We start from the raw sequence: 17814 nt of genomic DNA, 5'->3' as shown, positions 1-17814 counted from the left end.
ATGTCTACCAAAGCTGCCACTCTGTGCGAAAAGACATCACGACTGCGCACACCACTTTGATGTGGCTGAACCTTGCTGAGTTCTCTACAGGCGTGGGAAGACTCTCCCTCCCCAACTTTGAGGCACTTTCTTTTCCATGAGTTTCAAATCAGACCTGCTCTGAGCTCCTGATGCCTGCCAGGGTTTTTTTGAAAAACACGTCCTACTATTTAACTTGCTGCTCTCTCCCAGCACCGGGAAGAATCTGCTGTGGACTGCAGTAGGAGATATATACATGTAATCATGCTGTACACACAGAATCACCTCTTCTCTCTTTCACTGGGCCAGGGCTGTCTCCCTCTTCCCTTCAGAGGGCTAGTTTGTGGCAGAGTAAGATCCTCCTTCCTTATGTTAAAGAGATTCCTAGTAGTCTCTTCAGTTCTCAGAACATGTTTAGATAGAGCCTGAACATATGAGGATAATCCAGTTTAGGCTTAAACTGGGACTTCCACTCCAGTTTTATTATTAAATGATTACTAATAGATTTTATTTGGGACTTGAATTTTAGACAGCCAGCCACTAAAGGGGCAACAGGAACAAAGTGTGCCTGCTCAGGACGGGACTGATGTGAAAATGAAAACGTACAAACAGAAAACAGAGAGAGACCTGTGTGACTGTCCAATTAGTACAAAAATCAAAAGCGGTAGCCCAGGGAAGTAAAACCCTTGCCCTGGTCTTGGTGCCCACTCTGCACTACTGTGATCTCCATTCTCCCTGTAATGAGCAGCGTTCCCTGGGTGCCCACCGAGAGCTCTCCCCCTTGCTGCCCCTCTCCATGTTTTTTCTCTCTCACCTCTGCATTTATCTCCTTGTAGATCTGTGTTTTCCAGAAATATACTACATCCCGGTTATTCTCATTCTTACAGCTCAGGCAAACCCACACTTGATTCTCCACTTCTGTCATTTTACTTCCTTGGAATTTGTAAGAGCAGAGCTTTCTTTTCCTTGAATTTCTTAAGATTTCCCTCAGCATCATTAGCAAATGTGTCTATTAAGCCCCAGTTTTTGTTCTGGGTGTTCCCCCAGGTAACCCAGTAGATAAGGAACTTCCTCATGTCCTTAAAACCTTGCTCAACAGTCACCTCCTCAATGAGGCTCACCCTCACTCCCAGTTTAAAATTACAACCCCCAGCCCCTCCCTTGTACTCTCTATTCTCTTTTTTATAGCACTTTTTATCTTCTAACACAATATATAGTTTATTACATCTCCTGTCTGTCACACTTCAGGGATCTTTGTGCCTTTAGTCAATGTTATAGAACAGCGCCTGACACCAGTGGTCACTCAGAAAATATCTGTTGAATTTGTTATAAGTTACATTTTTCCCCACAAATTTGCAATCTAACTTCATTTGTAGACCTAATAAGAAATGAAAAACTGTCAGGCAAAAAAAAAAAGTTGTGTTTATTGTATGCCAGCAAAGACTCCTGTGTTCTTTCTCCTAGCAAGGGCTAAAAAGAGTTATGGTTTTTGTACTTTACTTCCGAAAGAAAAAAATTCTTTTGTGATCTTTATGTAAAAGGAATACTATGGGGGTGTGGGAGGGGAGACTGTCCCCAACCTGGTCCTCTTCCTTCACAACTCACAGACTCCCCTGCCCACCCTTGCTCAGCTCCCGGAAAAGAACAGACAAAATCACATTCACTGCTTTCCTCCAACTGTACACTCATGCTCTGCCCTCCTTTCCGTTCCAAGAAAAAACTTATATGGGCCTATCAAAGGTCAGCCATCATTTGTGGTTTGGATCTCATCTCCTGCTCAAAACCGTGTGATTTTGAAAATAGTCATCTCTCCTCTACCTCATATGAATTTCTACTTCTCCGATTCATCGCTCCCGTCCACATACAAATACACTATAATATTGCCCATCTTAAAAAACAAAATTCTGGGACTTCCCTGGCGGTCCAGCAGTTAAGACTCAGCGCTCCCACTGCAGGGGGCGTGGGTTCAATTTCTGTTTGGGGAACTAAGATCGCACATGCTTGGCGGTGTGGCCAAAAAGTAAAAAAAAAAAAAAAAAAAAAATTCTCCGTGGCCGCTGGTACCCTCAGCAACAGCCTCGCTTGTCTGCCTCAGACACAGTAAAACTTCCCTATCTCACCTCTCGATTTTCTTCTCCACTTATTCCACTGGGCTGTTACTTTCACCACTGCACTACCATATCTCATCTTGCTGAATCCGAAAGTCCTCATCTGAGCCTCCCTCCCCACTTTTAAAAGTTTTTTTTTTAATATTTATTTATTTATTTTGGCTGCATCGGGTCTTAGTTGCAGCATGCAGGATCTTAGTTGCGGTGTGCATGCGAGATCTAATTCCCCGACCAGAGATCGAACCTGGGCCCCCTGAATTGGGAGCGCGGAGTCTTATCCCCTGGACCACCAGGGAAGTCCCTCCACCCCCTTTTTTAACACCTGTTTCTGGAGGCTGGAGGACAACATACTCTCCTGGTTTTCCTTCCACCTCACTGGAAGGAAATTTCATCCCCACCCTCCATTCTCCAGAGAGGGTAGAGAGGCTGGAAATGAAGTTAATGCTTAATCATGATGATGTCAGGAAGCCTCCGTAGAAATTCTCAAAGTACAGGATTCAGGGGGCTTCTAGGTTGGTGAACAGAATCCAAGTACTGGAAGGGGGACACACCCCAACCCCAGGGGGACAGAAGATCCTGTCCTCAGGACCCTCCCAGACCTCGCCTTATGTCTCTCTTTATCTGGCTGTTCATCTGTATCCTTTAATAAACTGTTAAATGTCTGTGTTTCCCTGAGCTCTGTGAGCTGCTCTAGCAAATTAATGGACTCGGAGGAAGGGGTCATGGGAGCCTCTGATTTACAGCTGATCTATTAGAGGCACAGGTGACAACCAGGACTTGCCATTGGCATCTGAAGTGGGTGGGAGCAGTCTTGTGGGATCTGATGCTACCTTCAGGTAGTGTCCGGATTGAGTTAAATTGTGGGACCCCCAGCTGGTGTCGTAGAGAATAGCTTGTGGGGGAAAACCCAGCATGCTCCCGCGTCAGAGGTGTTGTGAATGTGGTCGGGGAGTGAGAGTAGGAACACAGGAGGGAGAAAACGGAGTTTCCCGAAACACTATTCTTCCAGCACCAAGGTCTTCGATTAGGGATGTTCAATTCCTCTAGTCCAAACTGAAGCAGAACCCATCAGCGGGGTAGCTGTGCTGTGAAATCTTGAAAATTCTCTTCTTGTAACATATTTGACCTTGGCCCTATAGGAATCCCCAACTGTGCTACAGAACCGTCGAGTTTCCACCATAGGGTGCTCGCTAGGATTTCTTAAACGTGTATTCTAGTTGCTGTTGCAAGCTTGCGCTTCCGAAATACGGGAAGACCCCTGTCCAGTTTCACAGCTTACCTCTCACTCACTCGTCCCTAGAGTTATATTTACACAGGCAAATGTTACAGTCTTTTAACTATAGACATAATGTACAAAATACTGACATTTTGACATTGATATAAGCGCAGTCCTGTAATTCTTCTTAAAATGCTGTGACAGTGAACTCAGTTCTCACAGCAGCTAGCATGGAGGAGCCTGGAAAACTAAGTCTTTTTTTTTTTTAATTTTATTTTTGGCTGCGTTGGGTCTTCGTTGCTGCGCGTGGGCTTTCTCTAGTTACGGGGAGCGGGGGCTACTCTTCGTTGCGGTTCGCGGGCTTTTCATTGCAGTCGCTTCTGTTGCAGAGCACGGGGTCTAGGCACACGGGCTTCAGTAGTTGTGGCACATGGGCTTCAGTAGTTGTAGCACGCAGACTCAGTAGCTGTGGCGCGCGGGCTCTACAGCGCAGGCTCTGTTGTTGTGGTGCATAGGCCCAGTCGCTCCGTGGCATGTGGGATCTTCCCGGACCAGGGCTCATACCCGCGTCCCCTGCTTTGGCAGGTGGACTCAACCACTGAACCACCAGGGAAGCCCTGGAACCTAAGTCTTACGATTCCGTGTCGAGTGCTCTTTGTGCTGCGGCCTGATATCACCCACGAGCTATAATTTAGGGAAGAACGTGCTAAGAACCCTTAGAAAGTCACAGATAGAGGAGATACGTATTACTTTCAGATAAGGATGAAGGTGACATTTCGATTAAGGCTTGAAAGATGCACATGTTTCAAATAGGAGGAGATGGGTGGTGGAGGTGGAGAAGAGAGTTTAGTTGGGGCAGGAAAGGGCATTCTAGGCCAAGGAAACCACGTGGGCAAAGGCAAATGCACCTAACTTGGGGCCAGTGACTTCTGGGCTACCAGTAAGAACTGGAAACCCTGTCCACAAAGTATAATTCAATAAGTTATTTCAATTATATATAATGAAATATCACGCAGCCTTTAAAAATGAGAGCAGCAAGTTGAGACCGGCAATATTGAAAAATATTTATCAGAAACACTATGAATCACAGGACTTCCCTGGCGGTCCAGTGGTTGGGACTCACCTTCCAGTGCAGTGGGTGCCGGTTGGATCCCTGGTCGGGGAGCTAAGATCCCACAAGACTCCGGGCCGTAAAAACAAAACTTAAAACAGAAGTGATATTGTAACAAATTCAATAAAGACTTGGTTAAGATAAGACATGATAGCTTTAGAGGAAAAGAGGGTTGCAGGAAGGATTTTTTTAAGGCTAGGGTAAGAATTCAACAAAGAGTTGTAAATTAAAGGTGTGAGAGAGTAAGAATGATCGATGGAGCAAGTCCTCAAGAAGATGCAATGGGTCACAGTCAGGGAAACAAGGAACAAGGTGGGAGGAGAAGAAAGTGGATAAAAATAGAGGAACGGTGAGGTGGAGAGGAAACTGTACCTCCTCCTAGTACCCCGTGGCAAGAGCCCATGCTCTGCTCCCTGAGAGCAGGGGCTGCAGCTATTTCAGACCCTCGCCTCTCCTGCCACGCCAGCCTCCTCCTGCAGGAAGAGGGCCAAGCTTTCCGCCGGGGTCTCCAACACCGTGCACAGCTCAGAGCTGCCTTCCTAACCTCCAGTCTCAGAGGGAGGGGTGTCTGAGCTTACGCTTCTGGGGACCCGAGGCCCTCTTTCTGCCTCTGAGACCTCGGTCATCAATGACCCTTCTCTCCTCCTTGTCTTCAGAACCTCCCTGACCACTGGATCCCTCTCAGCATATATTTAACTGCTTATTAAATATGTCCCAGGTGTCACAGCAACCTCATCCTCATCCTTTCCCGCAAACTAGTGGTCCCTCCTGTGTTCTCTACCTCTGTGAAGACGCCCACCCAGACGCGTGCCAGGCTTCCTAGACCCCTCCCCCTTCACTCCCAGACTCCTTGCCCTTCACTCCCATAGCTAACAGTTACCTGTCCTTTTCACTTTGCCTCTGAAATCACTGTGCATCCATAACTTCCTCATTATTTCCTCTGTCACTATTTTAGTTTCTGGCCTTGGTTTTTCTTGCATGGAGCACTGTAGTAGTATCTTATCTGGTACTTTTGATTCTAGCATCACCCACCATCAACCTACCCTTTATATCACTATTAGGGTGATCTTTCAAGATGCATAATTTTTTAAATTTTATTTATTTATTTATTTTGGCTGCGTTGGGTCTTCATTGCTGCACGCTGGCTTTCTCTAGTTGCGGCGAGCGGGGTCTACTCTTCGTTGGGGTGTGGGGCTTCTCATTGTGGTGGCTTCTCGTTGTGGAGCACGGACTCTAGGTGCGCGGGCTTCAGTAGTTGTGACACACGGGCTCAGTAGTTGTGGCGCACAGGCTTAGTTGCTCCGCGGCATGTGGGATCTTCCCGGACCAGGGCTCGAACCCATGCCCCCTGCATTGGCAGGCAGATTCTCAACCACTGCGCTACCAGGGAAGTCCCATAATTTTTTTTTTGGCCACGTGGCTTGCAGGATCTCAGTTCTCTGACCAGGGATGGAACCCAGATCCCCGGCAGTGAAAACTTGGAATCCTAACCACTGGACTGCCAGGGAATTCCCTCAAAATGCATAATGGACCCCATCATTCCTCCACTTAAAAGCCTTCAGAGCTTCTCAGGACAAAGTTCGCACTTCTTCACAAAGCACATATGACAATTCACGATCACCTTCATCTCCTGCCATATGAAGAACATGGGTTTTAGATTTTACTTGTGGTTCAGAGAGTATCACAGGATACCTCAGGCCTCTGTGCTGTGTGGGAAGAGCTTCCCCTTCTATCTACCTGGGGAACACCTAGTCAGTGATGAAGATCTGGCTCAGGTGTCATTATTTCTGTAAAATCTGCCCTGAGGTTTTCTCCCCTAGTCCAGGGCCATTTCATCTATGCTTCTAGAGCACCCCCGACAGTTAGACCCATGCACCAATCTAGGAAAGAGTCACTTATCTATCTCCCCCACTAGATTACATGGTCCTTGGTGATCTCTGCCTGGTTTTTCGTTGTACCTTTGGCCTCTAACACAGAGGCTGTCACGTGGCTTATTGAACGTCACTAAATGTTTATTCCAAGAAGCACTGACTTAGATGCTGCATCCTTGAGCTGTGCACCAAAAGAGGTACGCTCACTGTGAGACAACTTGTAGGTAAAAGATCATAAATGTCTAATAGCGCACATGGCAAATGTAGCACTTATGCACACAGCCCTGCTTGTGGACAAACTGTGTTAATCCTTCCAGTCCAACGATTTCACCATGTTCGTGTGCAGATTCCAGACGCTGCATTATCCATCTTTTTCGTTTGTTTGTTTGTTTCTGGCGTGGGGTCTGTGTCAGGTCTTAGATGCAGCACGCAGGATCTTCATTGCGGTATGTGGGATCCTTCGTTACGGGACACGGGCTCTTCGTTGTGGTACGCGGGCTTCTCTCTAGTTGTGGCGCGTAGGCTTAGTTGCCCCACGGCATGTAGGATCTTAGTTCCCCAACCAGGGATCGAACCCGCGTCCCCTGCATTGGACGGAGGATTTTTAACAACTGGAACACCAGGGAACTCCCCCCGCATTAACCATCTTAATGTTTGTCTTTCTCCTATCATATCTTAACTTTCCCTAGAGAATTCCGTGAAACTAATAATAATGTCTCTTTTTAAAACCTGAATCACTTCCAAAGCTCTCAGGGCTTAATTTTTCAAATGAAACACTATGACAGCTGTAATTTACTGTGCATTTCTCATGGTTTGTCTTAAACCGTATCGCAACTTTTTGAATTTGAGAAATTAACAAATTTTGCTTCAAAATTCATAATAAAATGTATCTTATAGAATTCCTCAACAAAAATAACATCAATAGTAATAGCTTTTACTTATTCAGCACTTCCTTTGGGGCCAGATGTAGATTCTCCAATATTTCCCTCTTGCACTTACCTGACTAATTTAAGTGCAAAACTAATTTCAGTGAGATAGAATAATTTCTTCCCTTCCATTCAAGGTATATCTTGATTCAATAATTATACTTTCATCCTGGCTCTGGGATTTATCAAAAGGATAATATGTTATGTCATTCATTTTTCTGATACATCTTACAAAATTAGCTATCTCTGGTTCCTTTGTTTAAACTCAGAACTAATTCCTCAAAACTATGTTAAGGTGGAAGTTATAAGGGCAAAACCTCCTTTCACCTGGGTTTTAATTCCAAGGGATTTCTGTGTTAGTGTCTTTTTAAATTTGGTTGATAGTAGGAAGAGTCTGCCTGCCCAGAGAGGAAAAAAGAGTTGGAGTGAGACACAGGAAATTTTCATATGTTACTAAAGGCCTGGCGATACAAGAGTGGTATTCTGTGAGAATGAAAATTGACAGATATTTGGAAAAGAAGCCACTGCATTTGCTTGTTTATGTTATGTTAGAATATGTTTGATTGTTCACAGGAAGAAATTAGAAGAATAGTAATCACATTTTTTGGAATGTAAAATTTCACCACTTATACAGATTTTAACGTATCACTTGTATGGACAGATCTGGGTGCTATACTTAGTAATGACTCTGTTCCTGGAGTGGTTAACAAAAATGGTTAATTGTTAATCTTCAGTCCTGTTTAATCTAAATCATTTCTATTTCCTTCTAAGATATCTGGCATATAAAAATGAAAGGAAAAAATTGTTTCTTCAGTTTTCAGGAAAGACATTCAGGGACAGAAGAGCTGACTCTTGATTACATATGGAATTCCTATTCCATAAGCAGCGAGTACTCGACTACATATGGAAAAGGGGCACAAGGAAAACCTACAGATAAACTCCACAGATAATACGAATACTATATTTTAATCAATATTTTTGTTTGTTTCAACCTTTTTCCTATTAAGGAATATGACAAGGAGCAAGGTTGGTTGAGTTTCATCTTCCTTGGTTTGGTTGCCAGCCGGCAGAATGAAGAAGAAGGACCAGAAGCAAGGATCTGAACAATTCATGAAGTGACCCATCAGCACAGCATAACTAAGAATTCATAGTGTTAAGGTGTCCTCATAACTCAACTATTACAACAGCTGGGTCTCAGTGGGACAGATAGAGACAGGCCCTTTGACTGTACCCCCTCTTCTGCAAAGCTGTGTCACAAATGGGCCATGGTATTCATGAACCCATACCCATGGCCTGGCGTGGGACAGGGCGGCAGCAGGTGTATCTTCTACTAGGAATTACTCCAGCAAGGATAGCATTGGGCCTGGGTCCCGAGTCTGTCTAATATTTGACTCCTATTTAGTACCGATTATGGGATAGGTGCTTGGGGCATGCCAAAATGAATATGAGAATTCCTGCACTAGAAGAGTTCTAGTGAGGTCAGGGGACGTGCAAGCAGAGAACTGTAATGACATACCATAGGTGCTATTTTATCAGAGGGTACAATGAGGACACATGGGAGGAAGCAAGTCAGCTCCACCTGGGTGGGAAAGGCTTCGTGGAGCAGACGGAGCTCCAGCTGGCAGGTGTCTGCGAGGCAGGGACTGAAGTAACGGGGAGAAAAGGACTTGAGAGCGAGCATTCCAGGTGGGGGAGCTACCCGGGCAGTAGCCAGCAGGCACAAAGGTAACATGGCACGTGCAAAACATTGCAAGTGTTAGATGCGGCTGGGGTGTATGATGAGAAGGAGGAAGCAGTGAGCGAGAAGCCTGTATAGGAAGGCAAGGGCTAGACCACAGAGGACCTGGATGCCAGCTGAGGAGTTGCATTTGATTCTGAATGCAACTGGGAAGCACTGAAGGGTCTCATGTAGCGGGGCAGTATAACCAGATTTTGTTTCTGAACAGTCACCCTGTCTACTCCGTGGAGGGTGGAGCAGAACTGGAGGCACAGCCACGAGGAAGGAGATGACTGTGACAGGTCAGATGAAAACGATGAGGCCTTGACATGAAGCAGGAGCTGTGGGGATGAAATTAAGGCTCCCGATTACAGAACCAACTACAATCAGGGCAAAAGAGGCCCTCATCTGAGGGCAGAGGGGAAAGCCAAGCTGAACGTGACTGAAGCGTAACTTTAGGAACTCATCTTTAATTTTGTGCAATTTGACAATTACATGGGAATACAGCATTCTTTATAATGATCATCAGCATGATCTACACAGTCATGGGCTTCGGATGCCTTCTCAGTCTGCAGAGAACAGAAGGAGAACAATGTGAAACAAACAAACAAACAAGTGGGGGGTGGTGAGGACTAAAATAGCAACATAGTGAACAAGGATGCCATTATTTAAAATTTTCTTCTCCTCACTTTTCAAAGAGAAACTGTCATTTGCGATAGAACTAAGAGACCCTAAAAGATTAAGATAAAGCTTCTCAGTATGTAGAATATGGATCATTCTCAACTGCAATTAAATAAAAATATTGAGCCTCAGCCTTGTTACGTTTTAACATTCTCCTAGATTTACTTAGGATAAGATTCTGGCTATGACTTGAAAACCTAATGAATCTCCTTGAAGCGATAAAGAACTAGAGGACAAAAAAAAAAGGAACTAGAGGCCCAAACAAGACATGAGACTATTAAAGTGCTCACTTTTCTCTCCCTATTTCTCACTGTTTCCACTTCTGAAGACAACTGGCAAAAGCAGCACCAGAATTCTGAGACAATGCAGAGGTGGTCTAAAGAGTGTTTGCATGCTGAATTGACTGAGGCCCATCGGTCAAGGGGAGGCTCATGGATGGTGCGGGGCTGAAGGCTGATGCAAGCCTGAAGTTCTCTAAGAAACGGTCTTCTCAGCTAGAAAGGGCCTGAGAGCTCTTCCACTCCACCTCACTCCTTTGCTTCAAGGCCACTCTAAATCTATATAAACGGGCCTCAAATCTACTGTGAAGATAGGCCAAGTATAAGTAAACAAACATCTGAACTAGTAAAATGTGTGAATTTAGAAGCAAAGTTTCTTATTGTAAAATAATTCCAGAAAAAAATATTCCACAGTTTCTTTCATCAACTCAGAGGAGATTTGCATTCAGTTTAAACTAGCGATTACTGAGCATCTGTAATATGCCAGGCATCAGATCATACTCTTTCATATTAGGGAGAAGATCATAGTTAAACTATCACTTTGCAAATAATAGTGTAAACCTTCTAAAGGCTTTTGATTTTCAAAACATAGTTCTATTTGCAAATGGTATTCGGAACAAACATGACCCACGATATAATGAAAATGCAACTTTCATGTCTGCTCCCCACTTTAGCCTTTTTTTAAATTTTTGGGGTGTTTTTTTTGGCCACACCACATGGCACGTGGGATCCCTGGCATGCGGGATCTTAGTTCCCCAACCAGGGACCAAACCCACACACCCTGCGGTGGGAGCTCAGAGTCTTAACCACTGGACAGCCAGGGAAGTCCCTACTTTAGCCTTTTTTCACTCAGGGGAGCTCTTCCCCTTTGCTGTTGGCTGAATATGCAGCAGGCCCAGTGATTTTTTTTTTGCTCTAAGGTAATTCTGCCAGCTGGCAACCAAACCAAGGAAGATGAAACTCAACCAACCTTGCTCCCTGTCATATTCCTTCTCACTGTGAAGAATTAAGCACAGCTCAGTTCGATGCCCAGTCTTAAATATTAATCGATCCTTCAATCTTCACTCAGGAGAACTCACCCCTCTCCCTAAGCTACGGCTTGTAGTTGGTGGACACCACCTGCCCCTGAAGGTCAATTTCTGCACCCTCTTCACTCCCCACCTCCTCCCTTTGCAGAAGGAGGGAGGAGAAGTAAAGCGATAAGACATTTTTACTCGGCTGGGTGGCTTCACATTCTCTGGGATTGGCTGATTCTTTCTCTTGGAGCTTGCCGCTGCCAGGGACCCCTGCCCTACAGTTCCCTGGGCCCAGGCTGAGGCACCTCTCTTCCGGTGGTCATCTGATACTGCTGTACCAGCCCCTAAGAATGTGCTGCTCCCTTTCCCCTTCTTGCTGCTGGCATCCCACAAGGCAGCCTTCAGCCAAGCCCAAGATGACTCAGACCTCACCTGCGTGGTTCTTAAGAAACTGTCACATACATTCTTTGTCCTGACGACAATCAGGGAGAACAGGCCACCCAACTCAGCCCCTGTGTCGTGCTGCCTGCCACACCTTGCTTTAATTTTCTCCGTCACTGATCCTCCCTTTCCTAAATGTGTTTAGGAAACACATTTCAAAGTTCTTTAGGTGATCTCCCAGAGACCCCCTAACAAGGCTTTAGGTAAAAGAGGTAGAATGACTTGGGGGTGACGGGAGCTCATGACACGACAGAGTCAAAGAAATCTCTTCTGCAATTTTCCCCACACTCCAGACGTTTCATATACTGGATCTGGTCAAGGGATATGGGTCATGAAAAAGATTCTTTTGAAATTTCCCTCAGAACCTCTGCACGTCGGGCAAACTCACTCTCGTTTTGGGAATTGGTAAATATTTAACTAGCATCTTAAGAAGTAGCTCAGGAAGAGTCCCAATTTAACATCCTACTATGGTCTGAACCAACCCCATAGGGTTTGTGCATATATCTTGTAGCATCAAATACTGAGAGTTGAGAGTCTTCTAAAATAACGGATTATAAGATTTCACATTAGTGTAAGAAAATCTGATCATAAGATCTGGTCTGCTATATATTTACATCAGGGTAAGCTGTTTTATTGTAGACAAAATCTTAGCTCATAATCTGTATAGTATTTTTCTTAGAGATAATCATAAGTTCCATGAGAGCAGGTAACCAGGCTTTTCAATTCAGGTCCTACAAAAAACATCTATCAAAGAAACTATTTTATGCTAGGCAAAATACAAAGCACTTTTATATAATTTAACTTAAACTGAGATAAGGAAAAGGTTTTTTAAAAAATGTATAACATTATTATGCATATATTCTAAAGTTAAAGACATTATTATTTAGAAAAAGAAACAACTTACCCTGGTTTTCTGGTGCTCTCTCTGGGCCTTCTAATTAAATATTCCAAATGTTTATTTCTCTCTTCTAAACTGAAAGAAGAAACAACTGAATTTTATGACTAAAATGGACTTTTCTAGGCTAACATTTTGCTAGTTTTATTGGAGGATTTGAGTAGATAAATTTCATGGTGGTCTAGTTCTCTATACATCATCCATCCATCTTGCTTTATGGGAATCTGGAATTCCTTCCAAGCAACTCAAATTATTATTATTATTTTTTTGTCTGCCTTGTGTCTTCGCTGCTGTGCGCAGGCTTTCTCTAGTTGCGGTGAGTGGGGGCTACTCTTCGTTGTGGTGCACGGACTTCTCATTGCGGTGGCTTCTCTTGTTGCGGAGCATGGGCTCTAATCGCACGAGCTTCAGTAGTTGCAGCATGCGGGCTCAGTAGTTGTGACTCACGGGCTCTAGAGCGTAGGCTCAGTAGTTGTGGCACATGGGCTTAGTTGCTCTGTGGCACGTGGGATCTTCCCGGACCAGTGATCGAACCCGTGTCCCCTGCATTGGCAGGCAGATCCTTAAACACTGCGTCACCAGGGCAGTTCCTGAATCTCATTCTAATGAAAAAGTTTATTTGGTACTTGATATGTTTCATTTGGGGTGCATTCAAAAACTTTTGCGAATAAATTCTAAGCACAGCAATGTTACTTTACTTAAATACCATGGTAATATCCTCTAAAATTCTTGGATGTTTCTCTGTAATTTCTTTTTTTTTTTTGCGGTACGCGGGCCTCTCACTGTTGTGGCCTCTCCCGTTGCGGAGCACAGGCTCCGGACGTGCAGGCCCAGCGGCCATGGTTCACGGGCCCAGCCACTCCGCGGCATGTGGGATCTTCCCGGACCGGGGCACGAACCTGCGTCCCCTGCATCGGCAGGCGGACTCTCAACCACTGCACCACCAGGGATGCCCTCTGTAATTTCTTAACCTCGCCCCTCCACCCAAGTCAAAGGGAGTTCTGAGAAAGGAAGATGAAATTCCGGTTGTTCAAGTAGTCCAGACATTCGGCACACTAAACATATCATTGAAGAATGAATGGTCTTGACTTACAAAACAGCACATTTTCCTCTTTCTAGGAGTCTGAAAAATGAACTTAGCAAGCCAGAGAGCAAAATATCAGCCAATGTTTACAAAGTTAAAAAAATTAAGTGTTTTCAACTTACTGCGCAATCTGGGAGTTCGGTATCATGAGCCTTCGGTCCTCACATTCGATAATTTCTTCGCATGACGTAACCTTGAAAAACATTAGCTACAACAATTATTCTGTGATAAATTCTAGGATGCTTATTTAATTTTGCTTTTTAAGAATCTGTACAAGTTCAATTATATGACTCCCATGAATGAAAGTTTTCCAATAGGCAGAACATCTTCCTTACATTTTGAAATCAGGAATATGAATAGAAATAGAATTGTAATGTGCCCGTTCATCATGCAGAAAAAGTGAAGTGTCAACAAACGGACAACTGTAGCAAGTCAGCTATGACCCACACATGTAGCGTATGTACCAACCCAGGGTTACAGCCCACTTGGTTATAGTTAATGCGGTTTTTAAAAGGTAAACTAGGACACTATGTTGGCAAGATTTAGAGTGACCCTCAAAATGAAGTAGCAATACTAAGACCTGAAAATGCTGACAGCACAAGGACAGATACACACAATGTGCTTTGCTAGCTTTCAGCTAAAAGGCTAATGGAAGGTCATTATGAAGTGAAAGGAATCAATACAAATGTATTACATCATCCCTCAGATCCTTTTTAGCACCAAAATTCTACCGTTTTAATATTTCACCATTTTAAAAAGACAAATATTTATGTAAGAAAATTTGTACCTTATTTATTAAGTTGCCTAAATGTCTTTGATACTTGTCATTTTCTTCAATGAGTCTGTTGCGGTGGTCTTCTTTTAACTCTAGAAGATTTCCCAATTTTGCAATCTATGGAGAAACACCGGTAAAAATACTAACCTGGAAACGTCCATGGAAACCACGTGTGGATGCTAAGAACAAATCAGAACAGTGAACTATACTTTATTCCAATATTCTCTTAACCTAATTTGTACCATAGGTGAATCAAGAGAGGCTATGAACCAGGTCCAAGTTTGATTGCACTTAGAACTGATAAGCAGAAATTGAAACGATGTTTCAGCTTTTCTACAATTTAATACCATGAAACAGCTTTGCAAATAATTAAACGCCTGTTAGTGAATATAAATACTTATTAGCCCCAAATTTTCATTACCTTCTTTCCATATATAAACAATGTAGACATATTTGATTCTCTCTGAAGCAAAGCACTGATGTTGGGCTTGATGATGCATTTTCAGGTTTGATAAATATTTTCAAATATGCATAAATGAGAGGGTTTTTTTTAAGGTTCTGCTCAATGTATGTCACATTCTGACTTACGGTCCAATTTTTATTTGCAAAAAAAATTTTAACAATTTAAAAATTGTATTTCTAAAAGTGACATCTAGGATTAATAATCAGGAAAAGGTATTCACAAGTCCCTGAACAGTTACCTTAATTTTCAAAGCAATTGTAGAAAAGGACAGAAATGTTCGCATTAAATAACAATGATAATAATGGCCATCAATCTTCTACTGCTTATTTAAATATTCTTATTTACATATGCTTACGTGTCTGTAGTGAGATACCCTGGAGCAAGCAATGGCAAAACAAATCTGCGCAGACACAGCAGCTTTCTTGTTCTTTCTCTTTACGTAAATATATTAATGGGGACAATATCAAATCAGGGGTCCCAGTCCTCTGACAACACACATTATTTAAGGTAGGGAGTATAGATGTCACCTCAGGTTAACAGACCCAAGGTAAAGAGAATTTAAAAGATTTTTTAAAGGACGTGTCTAGAAGTAGAAAAGACTAAAATCTCTACCTATCAACTATTAGCATTGGGCTTTTCCCATTCCATTCCTTTGCATCTCCTTGCGGCATCCTGGAAGGTGGGCCTCCTCTCTCAGCTTTATATACATACCTCATGACAGTTTACTGAAGCAACATGGAATTCCTTCTCACTTCTGTTTTTTTTGTTTGTTTTTTGTTGTTGTTTTTTTAATTACAGACTTAATGGCACATCTTGAATTTCTTTACTGGCTTTCAAGATCAAAGTAATAACCCTTTTAAGTCCTCAGATTGATTTTTTAAAATTTGCTAGCCTCTGATTAAAGAAAGAAGGGCAAAGGAGTTCTTAAAGATTGTTTATTTTAGCGATAAAAGAATTGCTCCGTAAAAGCCAGTTTTGGGGATTACAGTGAAAAGTAATCCAAAATTTTAAGCTTCTGCTAAAGAGTATAGGGTTTAACCATTTTAAGAGCATAACTGTCATACAATAAACTGCATATATTTATAAAGTGTACAGTTTGATATGTTTTTATCTATGAATACAACTGTGAAACCATCACTGCAATCAACATAATGAACATATCCACCTGCCCCCCCCCCACCGCACCACAGTTTCCTCTTGCCTCTTGATAACCCCTCCCTCCTGCCTGTCTGTCCTTCCCTCACTCCCATACTCTATGCTAGCCCCAGGCAAACACCCATCTGCTTTCTGTCATGACTGATTACTCTGTATTTTCTAGAATTTTACGTAACTGGACCAAGGGGTATTTACTCTTATCTGGCTCTTTTCAGTCAGTATAATTATTCTGAGATTCATCTAGCTGCACGTGTATCAGTAACTCACACCTTTTTCTCTTTTTTCTTCTTTTATCATTTAAATTTTATTTTTTATACAGCAGGTTATTAGTTTTCTATTTTATACATGTCAATCCCAAGCTCCCAGTTCATCCCACCACCACCACCCCCGAGCCACTTTCCCCCCTTGCTGTCCCTATGTTTGTTCTCTACATGTGTGTTTCTATTTCTCACCTGCAAACCGGTTAATCCATACCATTTTTCTAGGTTCTACATATATGCATTAATATATGATAATTGTTTTTCTCTTTCTGACTTACTTCACTCTGTATGACAGTCTCTAGATCCATCCACGTCTCTACAAATGACCCAATTTCGTTCCTTTTTATGGCTGAGTAATATTCCATTGTATACATGTACCACACCTTCTTTATCCATTCGTCTGTCAATGGGCATTTAGGTTGCTTCCACGACCTGGCTATTGTAAACAGTGCTGCAATGACCATTGGGGTGCATGTGTCTTTTTGAATTATGGTTTTCTCTGGGTATATGCCCAGTAGTGGGATTGCTGGGTCATATGGTAGTTCTATTTTTAGTTTTTTAAGGAACCTCCATACTGTTTTCCAAAGTGGCTGCATCAATTTACATTCCCACCAACAGTGCAAGAGGGTTCCCTTTTCTCCACACCCTCTCCAGCATTTATTGTTTGTAGATTTTCTGATGATACCCATTCTAACTGGTGTGAGGTGATACCTCATGTCGTTTTGATTTGCACTTCTCTAATAATTAGTGATGTTGAGCAGCTTTTCATGTGCTTCTTGGCCATCTGTATGTCTTCTTTGGAGAAATGTCTATTCATGTCTTCTGCCCATTTTCTGATTGGGCTTTTTTTTTTATATTGAGCTGCATGCGCTGTTTATATATTTTGGAGATTAATTCTTTGTCAGTTGCTTCATTTGCAAATATTTTCTCCCATTCTGAGGGTTGTCTTTTCATCTTGTTTATGGTTTCCTTTGCTGTGCAAAAGCTTTTAAGTTTCATTAGGTCCCATTTGTTTACTTTTGTTTTTATTTCCATTACTCTGGGAGGTGGATCAAAAAAGATCTTGCTGTTATTTATGTCAAAGAGTGTTCTTCCTATGTTTTCCTCTAAGAGTTTTATAGTGTCCAGTCTTACATTTAGGTCTCTAATCCATTTTGAGCTAAGTTTTATGTATGGTGTTAGGCAGTGTTCTAATTTCATTCTTTTACATGTAGTTGTCCAGTTTTCCCAGCACCACTTATTGAAGAGACTGTCTTTTCTCCATTGTATATCCTTGCCTCCTTTATCATAGATTAGTTGACCATAGGTGCATGTGTTTATCTTGGGGCTTTCTAGCCTGTTCCATTGATATTTCTGTTTTTGTGCCAGTACCATATTATCTTGATTACTGTAGCTTTGTGGTGTAGTCTGAAGTCAGGGAGTCTGATTCCTCCAGCTCCATTTTTTTCCCTCAAGACTGCTTTGGCTATTTGGGGTCTTTTGTGTCTCCATACACATTCTAAGATTTTTTGTTCTAGTTCTGTAAAAAATGCCACTGGTAATTTGATAGGGATTGCATTGAATCTGTAAATTGCCTTGGGTTGTATAGTCATCTTCACAATATGATTCTTCCAATCCAAGAATATGGTATATTTCTCCATCTGTTTGTGTCATCTTTGATTTCTTTCATCAGTGTCTTATAGTTTTCTGAGTACAGGTCTTTTACCTCCTTAGGTAGGTTTATTCCTAGGTATTTTATTCTTTTTGTTGCAGTGGTGAATGGGATTCTTTCCTTAATTTCTCTTTCTGATCTTTTGTTG

At 42.6% G+C, this 17814-nt stretch overlaps 1 protein-coding gene across 1 annotated transcript in view; it reads right to left on the bottom strand.

The window, feature by feature from the left end:
* Positions 1-11018: 11018 nt before the first annotated feature.
* Positions 11019-17814, bottom strand: part of CAGE1 (cancer antigen 1) — a 42737-nt gene continuing 35941 nt past the window's right edge. The window contains exons 9-12 of the mRNA XM_065886018.1: positions 14150-14254; positions 13485-13555; positions 12288-12356; positions 11019-11094 (exon numbers count right to left, since the gene is read on the bottom strand). Coding sequence (XP_065742090.1) covers positions 11019-11094; positions 12288-12356; positions 13485-13555; positions 14150-14254 — 321 coding nt within the window. The remainder of the gene's footprint in view (positions 11095-12287; positions 12357-13484; positions 13556-14149; positions 14255-17814) is intronic.

This window comes from Phocoena phocoena, chromosome 10, assembly GCF_963924675.1.
Source record: "Phocoena phocoena chromosome 10, mPhoPho1.1, whole genome shotgun sequence".
Lineage (NCBI taxonomy): Eukaryota > Metazoa > Chordata > Mammalia > Artiodactyla > Phocoenidae > Phocoena > Phocoena phocoena.
The sequence above is the reverse complement of the archived record's forward strand: the minus strand, read 5'-3'. Positions and strand labels throughout refer to the sequence as shown.